The following is a 23,834-nucleotide window of genomic DNA, read 5'->3' as shown; positions in this document are numbered from 1 at the left end:
GATACACCATCGGGTTCGCGAATCGCTCCCCGATCCAAATACAATAACAGGTGTTCTTTCTATTGAGCCAGGTGATTGGGTCGTCCTAAAGAAACATCAAAGAACCAGACTCGAGCCACGGTTCACCGGACCATACCAAGTCCAGCTGACGACACCTACCTCACTCAAACTCGAGGGACGAGACAACTGGGTGCACGCAAGCCACTGCAAGAAGCTTTTCAGCTACACCAGAGAATGAGGGGTGTCATTTTCCTTTTTCTTTTTGTTTGTATGTCATACATGTGTGTGAACGGAGGAAAAGACGGCAGATACCCCAACCTTTTATTTAAAATGCACCTGCGTTTAGCCAGAACCGCCAACAAAACCAACTGTTGGGTATGCTCTAAGCCCCCACCCAGTCATCACATGTCCGCAATGGCCGCTGTTCATGCCCTATATGACATCCGCGTCGGCATGAAAAAGCAAGGGACCCCTGGTCAGCCCCCACATAGACATTTGTCGGTAGAACTTTATGACACATTTTTAGCAGGTAACATCAGTTTCAGCACCAATATTAGCTCTAGCTCCTGTAGGACCTCGTCAGTCCATTATGGGTAACTGGACAGCTAGGCAGCCCTCAGGTGTGCTTTAACATCAGCTTTGGCACAGGTAACAAGTTTGTTGGGACTACCACCTGCGAGGGAGGTATAACTGTCAATCTGACTAACCAGACTTCCTTTCTGAGTAACCACACTGACCGACCAGACCACGTGTGTTGGAAGGACGGATGTGATGTGCAGACTGAGGGAGCAATCCCCCAGTCTGTGCAACTGTTGCTCAGTGCCAGAGGCCGAACGAGGAACTCCTCCTGCTCTGCTCTGACAGGTCCATACTATTTTCTGTGTGGTTCGGCAGCCTATAGAACATTCCCCCAGAACGCGAAAGGTTCGTGTGCCCTCATAAAGCTAGTCCCCGCATCCTATGTAGTGATGGACCATGAAGAGTTGATGGTCCACAAGAAGGTAAGGATGGCAGGGAGAGTTCGCAGGGAACTGTTCTCTGAGGGCGACCAGGCATGGGCTTGGTTCCCCTCATGGACAGGATGGGGAATAGAACTTATGAAGCGCCTGAACAATTTTTCTGTCATCGTGGATAGTATGTTTAACGAGACCGTAGAGGCTGTCAGAGAAATTGCCCAAGAACAACGGCAGATGGGAATTTTAGTGCTTCAGGAGAAGATGGCCCTTGATTATCTTTTAGCCGCCAAAGGGGGGTTCTGTGAGTTCATCGGAGAGGATTGTTGTACTTGGATAGAAGACACCGATGACAAGGTCCAGGCCCATATGGACAAAGTTAGTGAACTACAGGGAAAAGCTAGAGCTATAGCTAGTGAGGGTTGGAATCCGTTCAAGGGTTTGGGAGGATTGGGAGATTTCCTGTTCTCCATCGGATCTTGGTTGAAGGAAGTGGGAGTGTATATCCTGATGCTTCTCTTTTTCATCTGCCTTTTATATGCCGCGGTGAGATGTTCCTGTTGCCTCATCGACCGTGTAAGCCAAGCTCGGGCAGACGACCACATCTCCATGCCCGCTCCGGGGATCCCACTCCAACCACTGATCGGGGGAAGACCTCACCAACCAACCACCTTCTCTACAGATTACGTCCTGGCTTCCCTCTAATTTATCTCTCTGAAGACCACATTCTCCAAGACCTTCAAGCAAGCTTCAAGCCTCATCATTGTTTGTGTCTGCGATTTGGAAAACTGTCTGGGTCGAGACCAGCCTTGTGTGGCCCCGTCTGCAGGGGCAATTTGAGAATCTATTGCTGGATCTCCCCAGACCACCGTGGGATCACAAGCTTTATTCATACCACAATCTGTTTGTGGTTTTTGCAAGAGCCTTCCTGTAGTGAAGGTTCCAACGCTCTTGAGGATCATCGCTTCAATCAAGCCTGTTTGCGTCGAGTCTGCGTCGGGTCTTGTTGTTTCAGGTACCCCGTGGAGCTTTATTCTCAGGGACAACTACAGGAACTCTTTGAAGTTTGAGACTACACCCATCAAGCTGAAGAAGATCAAGAAGGGACACGAGGAGAATATGATAAAACAGGAGGGAATGTCATGGAAATTTTGTATTATTGGTCGAACTTTAAATGTGTCATATATTCGTGTTATTCATATGTCTCTCGTGTGGCTTAATTAAAGCTCTGAAGGCTGCAATTGGGCCATGCGCATGTACAATGTATGTATTACAGTACTCAGCTTGGTAATGGATGAGATGGCAGATCTGCGCTTATAGACCGGCGTGTATACCACCACGGCATTCCATGCGAATGCTGCTGTCAGTAGACCGTGGGCCTGTATCCACATATCAGCAGCATGGTACCACATGGGCTTCATAACGCAATGCGCAAGCGGTGTGAACTCCGTGTGTAGGCTTATGCATATCTTACAACCCATTACTAATCTGAACTGTATCTCGGATGGATGTGTTTTAATAAAGATCGTATCGGGCCCATCCAGGTACAGACTGGTATTTTTAGGGAGTGCTTGTGCAGAGAATTTTACATACCAATAGAAGCTAGTAGGACAGGAAATATGACCTCAGATGGCTCATAGGGGGGAAGGGGAGGAAGTCTGCTGACCTCAGAAGACTCATGGGGGAGGACCAGTGATAGATAATAGCAAAGGCTATGCTCCAATTGGAATGTACATCCTCTGTATAGGCAATCCCCATTGCATTGTTCGGTGGGAGGGGATTGACTTTATTCATGTGGGGGACATGTGTGTATTTTTAATAAAACAGAGAGCTGGGTCTAAAATCAGCCCTTATGTGAGTTGCAACAGCCTTAGAGTGTCGTGTGATCATTCTAGGGTAACGGAGCTCCAATCACCCACAATTCAACAGAACCAAAGTATTTGGATGGGCAGGAATCGTGTAGTTTAGCTGCAGTCGTGGTAAGCGAGATTCGCACAGCTTTATGGGGGATTTCTGCGCATCCAACTGCGAGTACTCACGGTAAGGAGAAATTCGTTAAAGCGAATTTCCAAGACACATTGTACCTACCGCAAACTTTATGCAGGTCCTTTCTCAGTATTCAGTTATGGTTTACTGTGTATTTTACAGTTGGCATATAAACATGGAGTGGAAATCTTCCAAAGGGGGCATCTATTGCAGTGAAAACTATCTAAGATGTGTTTTGCTGCAATGTTCTGTATTCCAGCCTTAAAGCATCAGTCACTAAACTCCAAGAATTAAACTCTGCAAAGAAAAGTAAATAGTTATTTCTCATTGCCCATGCTGATGAATGCTGCCCCAATGAAAATAGATGGTTCCATAAAGCCTCTTCAGAAACCCACACTTCCCAGAGTGTTGATCTCCTGGTCTCCTGCTGTGCTCTGTGGCTCTTGCCACCGAACCCTACATCACTATGTAGCACAGTAATGGCATAGGGGTCAGCAGGAGAAATTGCATGGCAAAGTGAGGGACCAGGAGATCAACACCCCCAGAAGTGTTAGTTTCTGAAGAGACTTTAGAAAATGATTTCTCTATATTGGAATGGCATCTGGAGCATGCGAGAAGTAACTGATTACTTTCTTCCCTGCACTTTAAATTTAATTACAGAATCACTTCAGAGTGAACCTATGCCCAGTCTATGCACACTAAAGTATTTACATATCTTGAACATGCAGTAAAAGCACTTTATTTATCTCTCTATCTATAAGCATTTTGGAGCAATACATTTTCAAATTTCTTAATACAGACAGTAAAGTCTTTTGGATCTTTTCAGGCTGTTGGCCTCTAACGTAAATGCACAGCAGGTGTTTTCAAGCAGTTAGAAACTGACTGAAACCCAACCATAGAGATTTTCAGGCCTTGGAGTATTTTTGAGAATTAATAACTTCACATTAAAAGTAGCTAGAGAGCTTGTTTTGAAGCTCTTACACTGCTTGTTAGCAATATATAAATGCTTTAATGTCCATAGTTTAGGCACAGTTGGTGTGTTTACTCATATATTGATTTATTGGTCTTTTGGATCCCTTACCCAATCACTTGCTCAGTGGAATTTAGTATTAGTCCAAATCTGGGCATTTATATTATATAAAGATGATGTGCAGCATATAAACATACCATGAAAATAGAATTCACTGTCTGTTACACTTCAAGTAAATACATGGATTTGGAAATAACCCATCCTAAATTAAAGGCAGGGAGGGCATTAGCTCCCCAAGAAATTACTAATAAGATATGTTGGGATCAGGGGCGGACTGACCATTTGGAAACTCGGGCACTGCCGAGGGCCCGGGGTCAGTAGGGGGCTCCATGAGATGCCCCTGGTACCTTTTTCATAGGCTTTTTTGAGTTTGGGCGAGGACACAGGGGCCCCATGATCCCCTATTGCCCGGGGACCCTATGAGTTGTCAGTCCGCCTCTGCCTTGAATGAAAGAGTTCAGCAAAGAGGTAACAAAATTAAGTTGTCAGTCCGCCCTGGTTGGGATGGTGACTCAGAGTGGAGTTAGGTCACCATTCATACATTTTGAGCGCGGTGACGTACTTCCGGTTACACACTTCCGGCAGACGCCATCTTTGAACACCCAGCACCTTGCAGTACACCCACGGCACATGGGAGACCTGCTGTATAAGATCTGCTATACTGTGAGTGTTCTCTTTTGGCTTGTTTTTATCTGCTATATGGAATAAACAGCATTTCACTATGGAGGCTCTCTTTGTCTACCTCTCTATGGCCTTGTGATTATCCCGGGGGTATTACCATCTGAGGGCATAAGTGACCTGGCAGAGGAGATCAAGTGGTACTACAGGAGTATTATTACAGAGATCCCCAGTCTGGTGGAGTTATATTACCTAAAGCATTGCGGCCCTTAGGGGTCGCATGGTTAAGGTGAGGAGGCACTTTAGCCCCTTTTGGATTACGATATATAGGTGTGGCATGCTAACACGCATCATGTTTGGAGTGAAGAATTGAAGCACTGACATTGCGGTGTTTGTTTGCACATGATATGTCTAGCACTTTGTACTGCATTTTATTGTGGATTTTACTTTTAACTATTATTCATACTCATACTGAGCACCTGTCACTTTCAGTTAGTGTGCAATGTTATTGTGCATTATTTCACTGTGCATATATTGTATTTTGGCACTATCTAGTCAGCAAACACATTACCTGTTTTGCACTTTATTGTGGATTTTACTTTTAACCAATATTTATACTCATACTGAGCACTTTTCCACTTTCAGTTAGAGTGTGCAATGTTATTGTGTATTATGTTTACTATGCATATATTGTATTTTGGCACGATCTAGTCAGCAAACACATGACCTGTTTTGCAATTTCAGCACTTGGCACTTATATATTTTTTGGGGGGGATTATTTAGCACTAGTTATTAATACCTGTCAATACAGTGTGGTCACTTTACATGTATTTTTAGATCATTGTACTTACTTATTTAGTTTTTCATGTGAAGCGCTTCACCAATATTTGTTTTTTCATTCATACATCACTAGGGGTAGCACCCACACATTGAGCATTATAAAGCTACCTGCTCCCCTTTTAGACTCATGAGTGCATTTGGCAGAGGGAATTCTTTCCAGCTCCAACCTTTTTTGCAGCTCTGAGGTGTCAAGAAAGTTGATGCTGGTACATCACGTTAAGCCATGTCTTATGGAAACACCCGCCTTTCACTATGCAGCACCATGGCATACTTTGAATGGTACATTTTTTTTTAGCTCACAGAATTCTGTCCCTACCCTGAAAGGGTTAGTCGGCTGTAATTCCCTTCAAGGCCAAAGTTCCTAGTCCTCCTCCATTAACAGCTTCAGTGGATCTCCAGCAGCATGAAAATTTGGAAATCCACTCATCAACATTTAGGACTTCTCACTGTAGGAGTTCCTGAGCAATACAGCAAGTTAGTTATTGATAATGGCCTACTGTATTCCTTCAAAAGAAAAATACTAACTGGGTAACCATTTTCACCTGACATTTGGAACATTATTTGCACATACACAGAAAAAGAGAAATTTCACTTACTGATGGCTGTAGTGGAGGAACTGTTTCCACCATTGCAGAAATCCGAATTGCAGCAATATTGGACAAGTGATGGATCAGATGAGTTTGCTTTGCACTGCTGAGATGATAGACAACCTTTTTGCTGCCTCTGAACCTTTCCATCTGTCATAGAGAGTCAATAGTAAATGGTGTGAGATCTGATTCTGACTGTATCCATTATTTCATTATACACAACTATCAATAGCATCTGATGGCGTCCCACAGACATTAGATTGTCTCCCGATCTGGCCTAAAATGCCTAAATTAAATGGCTATAGGTGTCTAGAAACTGCTGACAGGCATGAGATGATAGCTACTGATTGTCATTGTTAAGAATTGCCAAGCTAAGCTTAGGGAGAAGGTAGGAAGTTGGCAAGGTTAGAGGCAAATGAAAACAATAGAAATGGAGGTATAGGGTTTTAATAACTGAGATAAATAGGAGCTATAGGGAAGTTCACAAATAGCTAAACACACACTGAAAATAAATATATTAGAACTGTGTTATCTGACAATTCTATGTAACGCTGAGCAGCTAGTTTTATGATTCGTACACCTTTGTTAGACAGCACAGCTAGAAGAGTGAAGTCACTTTCTCTGTTAGCATTAGGGAATATAGTGCTCTCTCCTCCTGTCATTATGTTCCAAGTCATCACATGTGCATGCAGCAGAGTTTAATTGGCTCCACATTCTGGCCATCATACTTCCATTCTAAGTTCTGCTGTATAGGAAATTATGTGAGACTGATCTTAAGAGAGAGATTTAGGTTTACAAGCTGTGTTTAAAAATACATGTAATTAATTTTAGATACACACACATGATTACTTTAAGGGAAAGAAAGGTTGCTGGGTTCAGTGGGGATGTTAGGGTAAGGTAAAGAAGCAACCATGTATACCAGATAATCCCCCACCATTGGCTTGTTAGAGTTTCTGCACCTCAGACGTCATGCCGAGAGTGAGAGTGTAGAAATGTGCATTGATCTGGCTCTGTTGCATTGCATAGTGCTGTCTTTCTAACTTATTTTAGGAACCAGGGCAAGAGAGGGAGTTGCTCAGGTGAAATCAGAAGAAGGCGAGGGCACATGGGGAGTATTACAGTGAATAGGACAGAGTGAAACTGAAATCTCTCTACCTCCAGGTTATGAATAGTGGCATAATCCACTGCTAGTGTGAGCCAGGTAAAAATGGTTTATGTACAGTATGTTTATTTGATGTGGACTGTTGGCTTGAGAACTACTTTTAGGAATGAGCTGGAACAGGTGATACAGCGTATTATTATGCTGGAAATGATTGAGAAGAAAATCATAGAAAAAGGGGAGCATAAATGTTGGCCACATTGGGTCTTCTTTGGTCATGACGAGGCAGATGGAAAAAGTACAAAGGCGAGGATATTATAAGGCCAATGAAGTCTTTTTCCAAAAGGAAAAATGGTAGTTGCCGGATAATACAGAACCGCACAAATATTAGCAGGGGAGGATTAGTTCTGTTGTGATGAATCAAGCTGCAATATTTCTTCTACTTCCAGGTACTTATTATCACTGTTTTATAAACGGATTTCAAAAACACTTTAGAAAGTTGCTTGGGGCAATCAAAATAATGTCATGGAGCAGAATATCGCATATTATTGCCAGACTTTGAAGAAAAAGAGGGTGGGATTCTGACAAAAAGTAGTCTTTCCTAGAAACATCTATAACCCAGATAAATATGGAGGGGGTATTCCTTTTTTTTTTTAAAGATTGAAACTGAGTTTTTTTATTCATTAAATTTTAGAAAATAGTTGGGACATTTTGGTGAAATCTCACTATTTTTGCAAAATAAAATGGAAGCAACAGGGAAGGCAAAATTAGGTTTTTATGTTTTTAATAGCACAGTGGGATTTAAATCTGAATTCTAAATATGGCAATTTTTACATACTTACATTGGTCCAATATACTGTAAGTACATATGTGCCATACCAGTGGGATCCCCCTAGAAGCTGAAAATAGCTTTAGCAGATGCCACTACTCCAATGATCTCCACTAGCTTCCGGGTCCCATGCCGAGTGGCTGCCCTGCTGTTTGCTGAACAAAGAATGTTGCCGCTCAGCAAGGGCACCATTCAGAGAACACTTTGCATTTTCCCAGTGAATGCAAACCGTTCTCTGATTGGAGAAAGGTGGAGTGTGTGACATCACTAGCCCACCTCATCCAATTAGAGAACTCTTTGCATTCACTGAGTAAATGTACAGTGTTGCCTGTCCCCTGCTGAGCAAGCAACCTCTTGTACTCATAATGCAGAAAGACAGCTGCTCTGTACAAGACCTTGAAGCTAGTGGCGAACAATGGAATAGCGTTACCTATTAGAGTGATTTGTAGCTTCCATGGGAATCCCAAAGGCATGCACATGCATACTTTTATTAGTCTATACTGGACCAATGTAACTATGTAAAAAATGCCGTACCCAAACTTCGACTTTAATTGGGAAGCTTCTTTCAACATTTATTGAACCTAATCTTTTCCTTTATATGACTTCACATTAGATGGGAGCATAACTGAGAAACAAAAACCATGTGACCCCCATGTCAGTGCAGCTTTTATTTTAATAATACCTGGTGATCCTCCAATGAAGCCCCTTGGGCACTACCTGTTATAGAATGACAAGTGTTTTCCAATTGTGCTCCTACATCATTGCCATGTTACATGCACACTTGGCTGAGATCTTAAGTAGTCAAACCAACTTACGTTGTGCAGATGTGGGCCACCACAGTCACTATCAGGAAGCTGGTTCAGAGCAATGAAACATGATATTTATGATAAACAAGGATTTAACAAACTATGTTATGATTTACACCTGCTTTAAAGCATATGACCCTTGTGAGCAAAAGGAGTTCTTGTGAGTTTTCACCAGTGCCTCTTTAGAAAGTTGAAGAATCTCAGTAGACAACAAGCAATAGAAAGAAGACTCACAGTAGTAAAAGGTGCAACAAAGTCTTTTGGGAGACTTTTGAATGAGAATGGTAAGATATCAAGCGATACTTCATAATGGGAAAAGTACACAACCATCATCATGTGGGTAGATAATCATGTGTACACCCTGTCAACTGTTTACCTTTACATATTAATGCTAGGTAGACATGATTCATACTTATTATTATACAAATACATGACTAAGAGTCATACCACTTGGTCAGTTTTATAGCAGTAATGTGAAGCAACTACAGCCTTTTCTCATTAAGATTGTATAACTTTGTTGTATTCTAGTCAACGAAAGGGCTGTAGTATTGTAGTGACTTTGTTAAGCTGGCCAACAAAAAAAGACAAACAGGTTCCCCCATCCACACAAATGAGGTGGATAGAGGAATCCTTTGTCCTGGGACATTTTGTCCATTTGACTGCAGCTGGCTGATAGCAAAAATTTTTCAACAAGGCCGTTTATTAAGAAGTTGATCTAATGACTTCTCTGGAGCAGGCACTGCCACATATGGACTTGCTGAACCCATCAAATTTCATTCCATCCATGGCCAGATTTAGGGCCCTTTCACACAAGCAATCAGATAAGGTCCGCCTGTCAGTTTTTCAGGTGGTCCTGATCAAATGGTCCATGCATGGAACGGCTGGTGTAAATGGATTTGTGTATGTTTATACCCACATACCTCTGGGTCTGATTAGGTCCACTAAAAAAAATGGATGAGCACTGCGTCCTCTTCCATTTGGGAGGACTGAATGGGAGGCAGCCGGGTGTATGCGGACAGTGGATTCCATTTACATCCAGCCACCAATAGAGCAGAACGAAGTTTGTCCATGTCTGCGCTCCATAAACTCAAGAGGACAGGGACTTGTCATCTGCCCCACTCTGCTCCGATCACCAGGGGATCTGTGAGCAGATCCCCTGCTGCTAATCGGAATGCACACCGCCTGTGTGAAAGGGCCCTTACTCTGTGCTTGGGAGGTGATCTTTAATCTTTACGTTAGGTATTCTCACTACAAAAAAATTACATTTCCGATCTTCTGCAACCTTTTGCTTTGTCACATAACCCCATAACCCACCATCCAGCAGCATATATTCATGTTTTCCTTCTCTAAAATACTTGGTAGTTCTGGGTATGGGAGTGAGCATGTAAGTGTGCAATTTTAAGGCTTCACATGTTTGGTACCCATTTACTCAATGCAACCCCATCTTTTATATTTTACCAAAAATGTGGGAGTAATATTGCTTTTGTTTGCACCCAAATTAATTCTAGTGTTTTTTCCTGAAAATAGGTACACCAATATTGCAACCCTTTTAATCTCCATGGCCTCTGCCTTCAGAAAATATATAAATGTTGGGGTGTTTACATTAATTTCTGGCACAATTGTGAGTGTGAAATATGTTAAAAATTGCCCTGGTAAAAAAGCATGTTTTCATGTAAATTATATAGTATTGTATTTTGCCTGCATTTACAGTGCCTGTATGACCAAGGTTCTGAATGGCCTAAAGAACTTTAAAATCAGGAAAATTTACCAACGTGCTGTTCCATTGTCATGCATTGCTGATCAGCACCACATTTCATGGTGGACATTTCTGTGCAACTTCCAATGCAAGAATAACACTCGATAGCATCACCTGTAAAACAAAACAACAACAGCATTTATAACAGCTACAGGTCCTCTTTTTAGCCCATTTGTTTCTTTCTAAGAAATTTCATATTCTAAGGCAAGATTTTTGCATGTCTCTTTAATAGTGTTGACCTTATATATATTTTTTTATTTTATTTTTTTACTTGCTCTTGTGGTCTGTTAAATATATAGTACCACTGAAACTGTTTTGTTATTTCTGTTTAAAGCTGAAGAATGGCCAAAAATGATTTTTGACCACAGTAAAAGTAGGTTGCCTCCAGTGAAGCATGCCTCATTCCTGGCTGCTACAGCATTTGTTAAGTCTTTCATGTTTTATTTAGCCAATTCTCCCCTGTCTGAACATCCAGCTCATACTGTAGACTCGTAGCTCTGACTGCAGTACAGATATTAAAGAAAGTCACTCGCCTTTCAGTCCATTTCTCCTAATTCTCCTCCATTTCAGCTCTGCAACCTCTGTAAGGCTAAGTTTAAACCATCTTCAAAAGCTGCATTTCTTTCGAAGCTCCATAAATTCCTGTCAAAACTGTATGCATTGTAGTGGCCAATCTTGTTCACACAGTCGCTTTGTGTTGCAATATGCCAAAATTGACTAAACATATGTGGTGTTTGCCAGGCTTTACAGCTTTCCAAATGATTCCATTGATGTCATTGTGAATGCACTGTAAACACACCAGTCAGGCCTTGTTCACACCATAGGTGCAAAAAAACTGATGGAAACTGATGCGCAGATTTCACTTGCAGAGACATCAGTTTTCATGTGTGCTTCAATTAATTTTTTACAGGTAGATTCCTGAGCAGAAAAAATCTACACGTGTTGTAGTGTGAACAGGGCATATAGAGAACAATTGATTTTGTTGTCCTCTTGCGAAACGCATGCAGAAAAACTGACATATCTGTACCATGGTGTGAACAAGCCCTTACACAGAAAAACTGACATATCTGTACCATGGTGTGAACAAGCCCTTACACAGAAAAACTGACATATCTGTACCATGGTGTGAACAAGCCCTTACACAGAAAAACTGACATATCTGCACCATGGTGTGAACAAGCCCTTACACAGTTAAAACTGACATATCTGCACCATGGTGTGAACAAGCCCTTACACTCCTATGGTGTTTACAGTGTGTTTTGAGATGCATTTAGAAAGCATTACAAGCTGAGATGATAGTACAAAAATCCATACAACAATACACCAAAACAAAGAAGACGTCTAGAAAACTTTTTCAAAATGCATCATAAACGCATCTTAACACAATGGGTGCATTGGTGGATATTGAGATTTCTTTGCCCATCTAAATGAGCCCTAAGCCTCCTTGGCATCTGACACTTCTGGGAGGGTTGGGTGCATGTGTCTCCCCACCATTCACTGTGCTTCCACTCTGCAATACCTACATTACCACAGCAGGTTAGAGGATGGGGCCACCAGTACATGGTATGGAGACACAGGCATCTGACACTATCATATGTGTTGAATGCTTTAGAGGATGACAGAGGCTGCAGCCCTGGAATAGAGTGGAGGTAGAAGAAATGGCGGGTGTGTTTATTACTATTTCTCTTACAGAGAACTAACGTTTGCATTAGTTTGGAGACCTGACAGAGTCTCTTTAAATAGGATGTAACGTGAGAAAACATTAACAGTTTATGTGACAAGGTTGAGGTCTACATGAAAAGTAATTTTATAGTAATGTTTTAACAGTTGCAGTGCAGTAGTCAAAAACCTCTAATTAAATTTATGCTTGTGCATAATACAACAGATTTTCATGCATGACTGGAATCTTCATATATCATTACATGCAATAAAGTGTATGTCACGCCAAATACCTTTCTCTAGCTTTGGATAGAGCAGGGAAGGATTAGAACCCCTTTTAGGTTTTTCTGTTGTTCGGGGGCTTTAGTCAGAGCTCCATTAGTGAGTTTTGTCCTCACCTCCATTTCTGCTGTCAGTGGCTTCACTAGACAGAAATAAAAATCTGACAGGGGCTCTAGCCCTCCCCTACTATAGTAAAAAAAAATGTAATTCTTTTCTGTGTTGCTGTTGGAGAGTTCTTTTCATTCCCTCTCTGGTAAAACATTGTCAGCAAGACAGCAAGGAGCAAAACGCAGTAAAAACCTGATAGGTATTCTAATTCTTCTCCACCCTATCCAAAACTAAGAAACAAGTTTTCAGCTGGACAAACACTTGAGCCACAAACAGTTATCACAATACAAAACTTTTCATAATGGTGGCCCTAGCCCTTTAAATCATCCTACAGCTGTAGCATGGGAATTCTGAATGTAGGAAAAGGCAAGGTCCACTTATTCAATACTGTCCCACCCTCACTTCCATGTACAATTACCACATCAAAACCAAAGAAAAAAGACCTAAACAGGTGACATTAATTTTTTTGTCTAACATCCATTTTTTTTTTAAGGTTGTGATATTATATTGGGGGAAGGGCCGATATTGAATAAGCAGACGTTTTATATAGGTGCAAGGTCTGATTTAAAGGAAACCTGTACTGAGAAAACTGCCACTGCCAAGCTACTTCTGTCATGCTGATTCATCGGCTTCAATGCTTTTTGATTCACTGACCTCGCACAAGTATGCAAATCAGGAGTTCTAATTTCACTTGAAACCACAGGTAACCAGTCAACTGACAGTTTTGGAAGGGGATTCATTAGAGATTTCTTTTGAAGCTGATTATCTGCTCAAATGTTATACGTAATACTCATTCTTGGGTATAGTCTGGAATTGCTACCCTAAATCACAAAAAAACTTTTCACCAGTAGTCACTGGTGGGAGTACTGATGACATCTTTCATCTCATAGTCCCATATAGCCATCAAAGGTGGCAATGCATTGCTAAGAATTGTGGGTTCAGATTGTACAGAACACTCTATTCCCTGCTATATTAATGTCAGTGAACATAACAATTATTAAAGCCACAGTAAACCAACATATTGGACCACCAAGATCTGGTGTCCTTGACATGTGCCCAGTTTTCTCCTGTGTTACATTTTATAGAGCAGAAGCACACCACAGACAGCAGCAGTACCAGTTATCCTATTGCCCTATAGATGACCTTACCAATATAGAATTGCAGCAAGACGAAAAGGAAAAATAGGATTCGGTTTTCTTTCCTCATCTCAGGGATCACTTTGTACCCTGTGTTCTTGCTCGTTCCAAATGTTGCCTCTCTTTGCTTCCCACTTTCCAATGTATTTGCATTTGGCAGAGGGAATTCTTTCCAGCTCCAGCCTTTTTTGCAGCTCTGAGGTGTCAAGAAAGTTGATGCTGGTACATCACGTTAAGCCATGTCTTATGGAAACACCCACCTTTCACTATGCAGCACCATGGCATACTTTGAATGGTACATTTTTTTTAGCTCACAGAATTCTGTCCCTACCCTGAAAGGGTTAGTCGGCTGTAATTCCCTTCAAGGCCAAAGTTCCTAGTCCTCCTCCATTAACAGCTTCAGTGGATCTCCAGCAGCATGAAAATTTGGAAATCCACTCATCAACATTTAGGACTACTCACTGTAGGAGTTCCTGAGCAATACAGCAAGTTAGTTATTGATAATGGCCTACTGTATTCCTTCAAAAGAAAACTACTAACTGGGTAACCATTTTCACATAACATTTGGAACATTATTTGCACATACACAGAAAAAGAGAAATTTCACTTACTGATGGCTGTAGTGGAGGAAATGTTTCCACCATTGCAGAAATCCGAATCGCAGCAATATTGGACAAGTGATGGATCAGATGAGGTTGCTTCGCATTGCTGAGATGATAGACAACCTTTTTGCTGCCTCTGAACCTTTCCATCTGTCGTAGAGAGTCAATAGTAAATGGTGTGAGATCTGATTCTGACTGTATCCATTATTTCATTATACACAAATATCAATAGCATCTGATGGCGTCCCACAGACATTAGATTGTCTCCCGATCTGAATTAAATGTCTATAGGTGTCTAGAAACTGCTGACAGGCATGAGATGATAGCTGCTGATTGTCATTGTTAAGAATTGCCAAGCTAAGCTTAGGGAGAAGGTAGGAAGTTGGCAAGGTTAGAGGCAAATGAAAACAATAGAAATGGAGGTATAGGGTTTTAATAACTGAGATAAATAGGAGCTATAGGGAAGTTCACAAATAGCTAAACACACACTGAAAATAAATATATTAGAACTGTGTTATCTGACAATTCTATGTAACGCTGAGCAGCTAGTTTTCTGATTCGTACACCTTTGTTAGACAGCACAACTAGAAGAGTGAAGTCACTTTCTCTGTTAGCATTAGGGAATATAGTGCTCTCTCCTCCTGTCATTATGTTCCAAGTCATCACATGTGCATGCAGCAGAGTTTAATTGGCTCCACATTCTGGCCATCATACTTCCATTCTGAGTTCTGCTGTATAGGAAATTATGTGAGACTGATCTTAAGAGAGAGATTTAGGTTTACAAGCTGTGTTTAAAAATACATGTAATTAATTTTAGATACACACACATGATTACTTTAAGGGAAAGAAAGGTTGCTGGGTTCAGTGGGGATGTTAGGGTAAGGTAAAGAAGCAACCATGTATACCAGATAATCCCCCACCATTGGCTTGTTAGAGTTTCTGCACCTCAGACGTCATGCTGAGAGTGAGAGTGTAGAAATGTGCATCGATCTGGCTCTGTTGCATTGCATAGTGCTGTCTTTCTAACTTATTTTAGGAACCAGGGTAAGAGAGGGAGTTGCTCAGGTGAAATCAGAAGAAGGCGAGGGCACATGGGGAGTATTACAGTGAATAGGACAGAGTGAAACTAAAATCTCTCTACCTCCAGGTTATGAATAGTGGCATAATCCACTGCTAGTGTGAGCCTAGACAAAATGAATAATAAACTTGCAAATATTTAGGCAGGTAAAAATGGTTTATGTACAGTATGTTTATTTGATGTGGACTGTTGGCTTGAGAACTACTTTTAGGAATGAGCTGGAACAGGTGATACAGCGTATTATTATGCTGGAAATGATTGAGAGGAAAATCATAGAAAAAGGGGAGCATAAATGTTGGCCACATTGGGTCTTCTTTGGTCATGACGAGGCAGATGGAAAAAGTACAAAGGCGAGGATATTATAAGGCCAATGAAGTCTTTTTCCAAAAGGAAAAATGGCAGTTGCCGGATAATACAGAACCGCACAAATATTAGCAGGGGAGGATTAGTTCTGTTGTGATGAATCAAGCTGCAATATTTCTTCTACTTCCAGGTACTTATTATCACTGTTTTATAAACTGATTTCAAAACACTTTAGAAAGTTGCTTGGGGCAATCAAAATAATGTCATGGAGCAGAATATCGCATGTTATTGCCAGACTTTGAAGAAAAAGAGGGTGGGATTCTGACAAAAAGTAGTCTTTCCTAGAAACATCTATAACCCAGATAAATATGGAGGGGGTATTCCTTTTTTTTTTAAAGATTGAAACTGAGTTTTTTTATTCATTAAATTTTAGAAAACAGTTGGGACATTTTGGTGAAATTTCACTATTTTTGCAAAATAAAATGGAAGCAACAGGGAAGGCAAAATTAGGTTTTTATGTTTTTAATAGCACAGTGGGATTTAAATCTGAATTCTAAATATGGCAATTTTTACATAGTTACATTGGTCCAATATACTGTAAGTACATATGTGCCATACCAGTGGGATCCCCCTAGAAGCTGAAAATAGCTTTAGCAGATGCCACTACTCCAATGATCTCCAATAGCTTCCGGGTCCCATGCCGAGTGGCTGCCCTGCTGTTTGCCGAACAAATAATGTTGCCGCTCAGCAAGGGCACCATTCAGAGAACACTTTGCATTTTCCCAGTGAATGCAAACCGTTCTCTGATTGGAGAAAGGTGGAGTGTGTGACATCACTAGCCCACCTCATCCAATTAGAGAACTCTTTGCATTCACTGAGTAAATGTACAGTGTTGCCTGTCCCCTGCTGAGCAAGCAACCTCTTGTACTCATAATGCAGAAAGACAGCTGCTCTGTACAAGACCTTGAAGCTAGTGGCGAACAATGGAATAGCGTTACCTATTAGAGTGATTTGTAGCTTCCATGGGAATCCCAAAGGCATGCACATGCATACTTTTATTAGTCTATACTGGACCAATGTAACTATGTAAAAAATGCCGTACCCAAACTTCGACTTTAATTGGGAAGCTTCTTTCAACATTTATTGAACCTAATCTTTTCCTTTATATGACTTCACATTAGATGGGAGCATAACTGAGAAACAAAAACCATGTGACCCCCATGTCAGTGCAGCTTTTATTTTAATAATACCTGGTGATCCTCCAATGAAGCCCCTTGGGCACTACCTGTTATAGAATGACAAGTGTTTTCCAATTGTGCTCCTACATCATTGCCATGTTACATGCACACTTGGCTGAGATCTTAAGCAGTCAAACCAACTTATGTTGTGCAGATGTGGGCCACCACAGTCACTATCAGGAAGCTGGTTCAGAGCAATGAAACATGATATTTATGATAAACAAGGATTTAACAAACTATGTTATGATTTACACCTGCTTTAAAGCATATGACCCTTGTGAGAAAGGAGTTCTTGTGAGTTTTCACCAGTGCCTCTTTAGAAAGTTGAAGAATCTCAGTAGACAACAAGCAATAGAAAGAAGACTCACAGTAGTAAAAGGTGCAACAAAGTCTTTTGGGAGACTTTTGAATGAGAATGGTAAGATATCAAGTGATACTTCATAATGGGAAAAGTATTTGGGAGGACTGAATGGGAGGCAGCCGGGTGTATGCGGACAGTGGATTCCATTTACATCCAGCCACCAATAGAGCAGAACGAAGTTTGTCCATGTCTGCGCTCCATAAACTCAAGAGGACAGGGACTTGTCATCTGCCCCGCTCTGCTCCGATCACCAGGGGATCTGTGAGCAGATCCCCTGCTGCTAATCGGAATGCACACCGCCTGTGTGAAAGGGCCCTTACTCTGTGCTTGGGAAGTGATCTTTAATCTTTACGTTAGGTATTCTCACTACAAAAAAATTACTTTTCAGATCTTCTGCAACCTTTTGCTTTGTCACATAACCCCATAACCCACCATCCAGCAGCATATATTCATGTTTTCCTTCTCTAAAATACTTGGTAGTTCTGGGTATGGGAGTGAGCATGTAAGTGTGCAATTTTAAGGCTTCACATGTTTGGTACCCATTTACTCAATGCAACCCTATCTTTTATATTTTACCAAAAATGTGGGAGTAATATTGCTTTTGTTTGCACCCAAATTAATTCTAGTGTTTTTTCCTGAAAATAGGTACACCAATATTGCAACCCTTTTAATCTCCATGGCCTCTGCCTTCAGAAAATATATAAATGTTGGGGTGTTTACATTAATTTCTAGCACAATTGTGAGTGTGAAATATGTTAAAAATTGCCCTGGTAAAAAAGCATGTTTTCATGTAAATTATATAGTATTGTATTTTGCCTGCATTTACAGTGCCTGTATGACCAAGGTTCTGAATGGCCTAAAGAACTTTAAAATCAGGAAAATTTACCAACGTGCTGTTCCATTGTCATGCATTGCTGATCAGCACCACATTTCATGGTGGACATTTCTGTGCAACTTCCAATGCAAGAATAACACTCGATAGCATCACCTGTAAAACAAAACAACAACAGCATTTATAACAGCTACAGGTCCTCTTTTTAGCCCATTTGTTTCTTTCTAAGAAATTTCATATTCTAAGGCAAGATTTTTGCATGTCTCTTTAATAGTGTTGACCTTATATATATTTTTTTATTTTATTTTTTTACTTGCTCTTGTGGTCTGTTAAATATATAGTACCACTGAAACTGTTTTGTTATTTCTGTTTAAAGCTGAAGAATGGCCAAAAATGATTTTTGACCACAGTAAAAGTAGGTTGTCTCCAGTGAAGCATGCCTCATTCCTGGCTGCTACAGCATTTGTTAAGTCTTTCATGTTTTATTTAGCCAATTCTCCCCTGTCTGAACATCCAGCTCATACTGTAGACTCGTAGCTCTGACTGCAGTACAGATATTAAAGAAAGTCACTCGCCTTTCAGTCCATTTCTCCTAATTCTCCTCCATTTCAGCTCTGCAACCTCTGTAAGGCTAAGTTTAAACCATCTTCAAAAGCTGCATTTCTTTCGAAGCTCCATAAATTCCTGTCAAAACTGTATGCATTGTAGTGGCCAATCTTGTTCACACAGTCGCTTTGTGTTGCAATATGCCAAAATTGACTAAACATATGTGGTGTTTGCCAGGCTTTACAGCTTTCCAAATGATTCCATTGATGTCATTGTGAATGCACTGTAAACACACCAGTCAGGCCTTGTTCACACCATAGGTGCAAAAAAACTGATGGAAACTGATGCGCAGATTTCACTTGCAGAGACATCAGTTTTCATGTGTGCTTCAATTAATTTTTTACAGGTAGATTCCTGAGCAGAAAAAATCTACACGTGTTGTAGTGTGAACAGGGCATATAGAGAACAATTGATTTTGTTGTCCTCTTGCGAAACGCATGCAGAAAAACTGATATATCTGTACCATGGTGTGAACAAGCCCTTACACAGAAAAACTGACATATCTGTACCATGGTGTGAACAAGCCCTTACACAGAAAAACTGACATATCTGTACCATGGTGTGAACAAGCCCTTACACAGAAAAACTGACATATCTGTACCATGGTGTGAACAAGCCCTTACACAGAAAAACTGACATATCTGTACCATGGTGTGAACAAGCCCTTACACAGTTAAAACTGACATATCTGCACCATGGTGTGAACAAGCCCTTACACTCCTATGGTGTTTACAGTGTGTTTTGAGATGCATTTAGAAAGCATTACAAGCTGAGATGATAGTACAAAAATCCATACAACAATACACCAAAACAAAGAAGACGTCTAGAAAACTTTTTCAAAATGCATCATAAACGCATCTTAACACAATGGGTGCATTGGTGGATATTGAGATTTCTTTGCCCATCTAAATGAGCCCTAAGCCTCCTTGGCATCTGACACTTCTGGGAGGGTTGGGTGCATGTGTCTCCCCACCATTCACTGTGCTTCCACTCTGCAATACCTACATTACCACAGCAGGTTAGAGGATGGGGCCACCAGTACATGGTATGGAGACACAGGCATCTGACACTATCATATGTGTTGAATGCTTTAGAGGATGACAGAGGCTGCAGCCCTGGAATAGAGTGGAGGTAGAAGAAATGGCGGGTGTGTTTATTACTATTTCTCTTACAGAGAACTAACGTTTGCATTAGTTTGGAGACCTGACAGAGTCTCTTTAAATAGGATGTAACGTGAGAAAACATTAACAGTTTATGTGACAAGGTTGAGGTCTACATGAAAAGTAAGTTTATAGTAATGTTTTAACAGTTGCAGTGCAGTAGTCAAAAACCTCTAATTAAATTTATGCTTGTGCATAATACAACAGATTTTCATGCATGACTGGAATCTTCATATATCATTACATGCAATAAAGTGTATGTCACGCCAAATACCTTTCTCTAGCTTTGGATAGAGCAGGGAAGGATTAGAACCCCTTTTAGGTTTTTCTGTTGTTCGGGGGCTTTAGTCAGAGCTCCATTAGTGAGTTTTGTCCTCACCTCCATTTCTGCTGTCAGTGGCTTCACTAGACAGAAATAAAAATCTGACAGGGGCTCTAGCCCTCCCCTACTATAGTAAAAAAAAATTTTAATTCTTTTCTGTGTTGCTGTTGGAGAGTTCTTTTCATTCCCTCTCTGGTAAAACATTGTCAGCAAGACAGCAAGGAGCAAAACGCAGTAAAAACCTGATAGGTATTCTAATTCTTCTCCACCCTATCCAAAACTAAGAAACAAGTTTTCAGCTGGACAAACACTTGAGCCACAAACAGTTATCACAATACAAAACTTTTCATAATGGTGGCCCTAGCCCTTTAAATCATCCTACAGCTGTAGCATGGGAATTCTGAATGTAGGAAAAGGCAAGGTCCACTTATTCAATACTGTCCCACCCTCACTTCCATGTACAATTACCACATCAAAACCAAAGAAAAAAGACCTAAACAGGTGACATTAATTTTTTTGTCTAACATCCATTTTTTTTTTAAGGTTGTGATATTATATTGGGGGAAGGGCCGATATTGAATAAGCAGACGTTTTATATAGGTGCAAGGTCTGATTTAAAGGAAACCTGTACTGAGAAAACTGCCACTGCCAAGCTACTTCTGTCATGCTGATTCATCGGCTTCAATGCTTTTTGATTCACTGACCTTGCACAAGTATGCAAATCAGGAGTTCTAATTTCACTTGAAACCACAGGTAACCAGTCAACTGACAGTTTTGGAAGGGGATTCATTAGAGTTTTGGTGTCCTTGACACGTGCCCAGTTTTCTCCTGTGTTACATTTTATAGAGCAGAAGCACACCACAGACAGCAGCAGTACCAGTTATCCTATTGCCCTATAGATGACCTTACCAATATAGAATTGCAGCAAGACGAAAAGGAAAAATAGGATTCGGTTTTCTTTCCTCATCTCAGGGATCACTTTGTACCCTGTGTTCTTGCTCGTTCCAAATGTTGCCTCTCTTTGCTTCCCACTTTCCAATGTATTTTCACAGCTATATTACTACAGGTAGATGGGAGGTGCCACCCAATCTCACCCCAAACGACACTGAGGAGATGAATGGGTGTGTCTGCATATATTTGAATTTTGGATGCCCTTCTTGCACTGCAGCCCAAGATTCTCATGCTTGTCATAAGAGGTAGTGCAAAGAGTCAGTACGATGTGTAAAGTGGAATTTCCCCCATGGCAAACAATCAGTTGAAACAAATGTGTGCATAGTGAGTTTAACTGCAGAGCCTCATTTTCATTTCTAGGTTGTTATTGTATACCAGGGGTCTCCAAACTTTCTAAGCAAAGGGCCAGATTACTGTCCTTGAGACTTTAGGGGGCCATACTTGGGCAAGTGAGAACAGAAAGTGAATTGGCATCAGTGGTAGTAAACAAAGCCCCATCTTTGGTATTGGGGGGGATAGTGCCCCATCGTTACTGTTATTAGAAGATATTGTGCCCCATAATTGATGTAATTGAGTGGAATAGTGCCCCATGGCTTGTATCATTAGGGGGAATTGTACCCCATCATTTGTGTCAGTGGGAGGAATAGTACCCCATTGTTGGTGTCATTAGAATTATGTCCCATTGCTGGAGTCATTGGATGGAATAGTGCCCAAAGGGCCAGATAAAGGTAAGCAAAAGGCCACATCTGGGCCCCGGGCCAAAGTTTGCAGACCACTGATGTGGACCTTACAAGTACTTTGTGAAAGTGACTTCTAAGTGGAAGGGTTTGTCATGACTAAAATTACATAATCAGTCTTAGGGAATTTGAAGGGTTTCAGGCTTTTGTAGACACATCAACTTAACATCAGTTTGAGACACCTCAGGGATCATTGAGAATTCATCATCAGATGCAACCAAAGTTGCCTAAAGTTTCACCAACAAACTGGTCTTGTGACTTTATTATTATAAGTATTGTGTAGCCCTATGGGCATTGGTGGGGTGTACAATCCCATGTCTCTTTAGGATACCACAAAATAAACTAAGCAACAGAAGTGCATTCCCTTAAATATCTTACTGCCGTTGATATAGGGTTTACGTCATTTGTTACAGGAGGTTTTGCACATACTTCCAATTGCTACAGCAGTGTATCTTTCACAAGCCGATTGTTGGCTTTCTGTTGAAAGCAATTAGGCGGCTGTACACCTGTTAAGGGTGCCTACATACAAAATGTTTCTTGTACTACACATGTTATATATTACTAAGCATACTGGAGTTAGAGCAAAAATTCTAGGGCAATTATTCATTGTTAACTCTAAACAGATGACCTGTAAGGGAATTAAAAATTTTGGCTAGGAAATTTAGGGTATCAGAGTTGGTTGTTGCTTTATGGGTGCGTACATTTTTACAGCTTAACATGTTGGGTAGTTATTTACTCAGCGCAACCTCATTTTTTTTATATTTTACCAAAAGATTGTGTGATATATTGTGTTTGTGTACCCTAAATAAACTTTAGCATATGTTTTATTGAAATTTGTGCTTTATAAACCATTGTGCAAATACCATGTGACATATAAATCTGGAACTGCCACTACTTTATTTTCCAGGGTGTCTGCTTTTAGAAAATATGTAATGTACTGGAAGTTTTAACTAATCTTCAGATATAAAATAATTTTTTTAACATGTGCAAAAAATCCAAAACCAGTTCTTGCAGTGAAAGCTTTAAAGCCTAAATCATCCTTCTCCCAATCACATGTGAGAAGAGGCTGCCTGCCCAGCCACGCCATTCATTGAGTTCTTTCTTTGTGGCTGATGACTTACAGTTTTCAATTAATTACCAGGGCACTGGTGAGAGCTGTAGGTAGATCATTGATGGTTCCTATCATTGTGTAACTGCCTGTCCTTATGAGGTACAAGCAAACAGCTTACACTGACAGTCTGCAGGAGCCGTGCATTACACCAGCAAACTGCTGATCCCGGGTCCAATGCTCTACAGGCTTCTAATTAAAAAAATAATAAATGCACATTGTTTTACCTTGAAGATGTGTATGTATTTTTTTTTAAAAAGGTGAACTTATCCTTTAAAGCGACGCACCACAAAAAAAACAAAATTGAGCTCCTGCAGGTTTAACTCATAATGTATTAGTATGCACAACTTACTAGCACATTATGGTAGACTTCATTGACATGGAGCCCTCCAGGAGGCACATCAATTCTATGAATGGTCGAAGGTATGGGCATCCCTTCAGAGCACTCTTGCAGTGCATGAGCATCCCCACTACAAGGGAGGATTTTTACTTTCCCTGGAGTTCAACTTTAAAAGTGCTTCTCCCTGAAGAAAGTCTATCACACTAACTGCAGATGAGATTAACAAATATCTGAGGATACAGTAGTACTGTGTTGCAGTAAAGTAGTATAACTTTATAAATCTGAGACAATGTCACTGTAGCATGACAAACTTTTTTGTTGAAGCCATATGTCACTGGCAATGCAGTAGCCAGCTTCTCTAAAATAGTAAAATAAATAAACAAATAAATGAAAAGCACCCCTGCTGCCCCAGGCATAAGTCCTACATTTGTATGCAAACAGCGATTATATCAAACATGTGTTATTGCTGGGATCCCAGAGTGAGAGTCAGGCTTGCCAACCATCCGT

General features: G+C 40.7%; 1 protein-coding gene across 1 annotated transcript in view; it reads right to left on the bottom strand.

The window, feature by feature from the left end:
- The window catches only part of LOC149447491 (uncharacterized), a 33,480-nt gene extending 12,238 nt beyond the window's left edge, over positions 1-21,242 (bottom strand). Inside the window, exons 1-5 of the mRNA XM_089652509.1 lie at positions 21,101-21,242; positions 18,158-18,259; positions 14,301-14,441; positions 10,517-10,618; positions 6,024-6,164 (exon numbers count right to left, since the gene is read on the bottom strand). Of these exons, the coding sequence (XP_089508635.1) occupies positions 6,024-6,164; positions 10,517-10,618; positions 14,301-14,441; positions 18,158-18,259; positions 21,101-21,158 (544 nt within the window). The 5' untranslated portion in view covers positions 21,159-21,242. The remainder of the gene's footprint in view (positions 1-6,023; positions 6,165-10,516; positions 10,619-14,300; positions 14,442-18,157; positions 18,260-21,100) is intronic.
- Between the last annotated feature and the right edge of the window lie 2,592 nt (positions 21,243-23,834).

This window comes from Staurois parvus, unplaced genomic scaffold, assembly GCF_062004578.1.
Source record: "Staurois parvus isolate SC_StPar_1 unplaced genomic scaffold, SC_StPar_1.0 ptg000684l, whole genome shotgun sequence".
Lineage (NCBI taxonomy): Eukaryota > Metazoa > Chordata > Amphibia > Anura > Ranidae > Staurois > Staurois parvus.
This window is presented reverse-complemented; position numbering and strand designations above follow the sequence as displayed.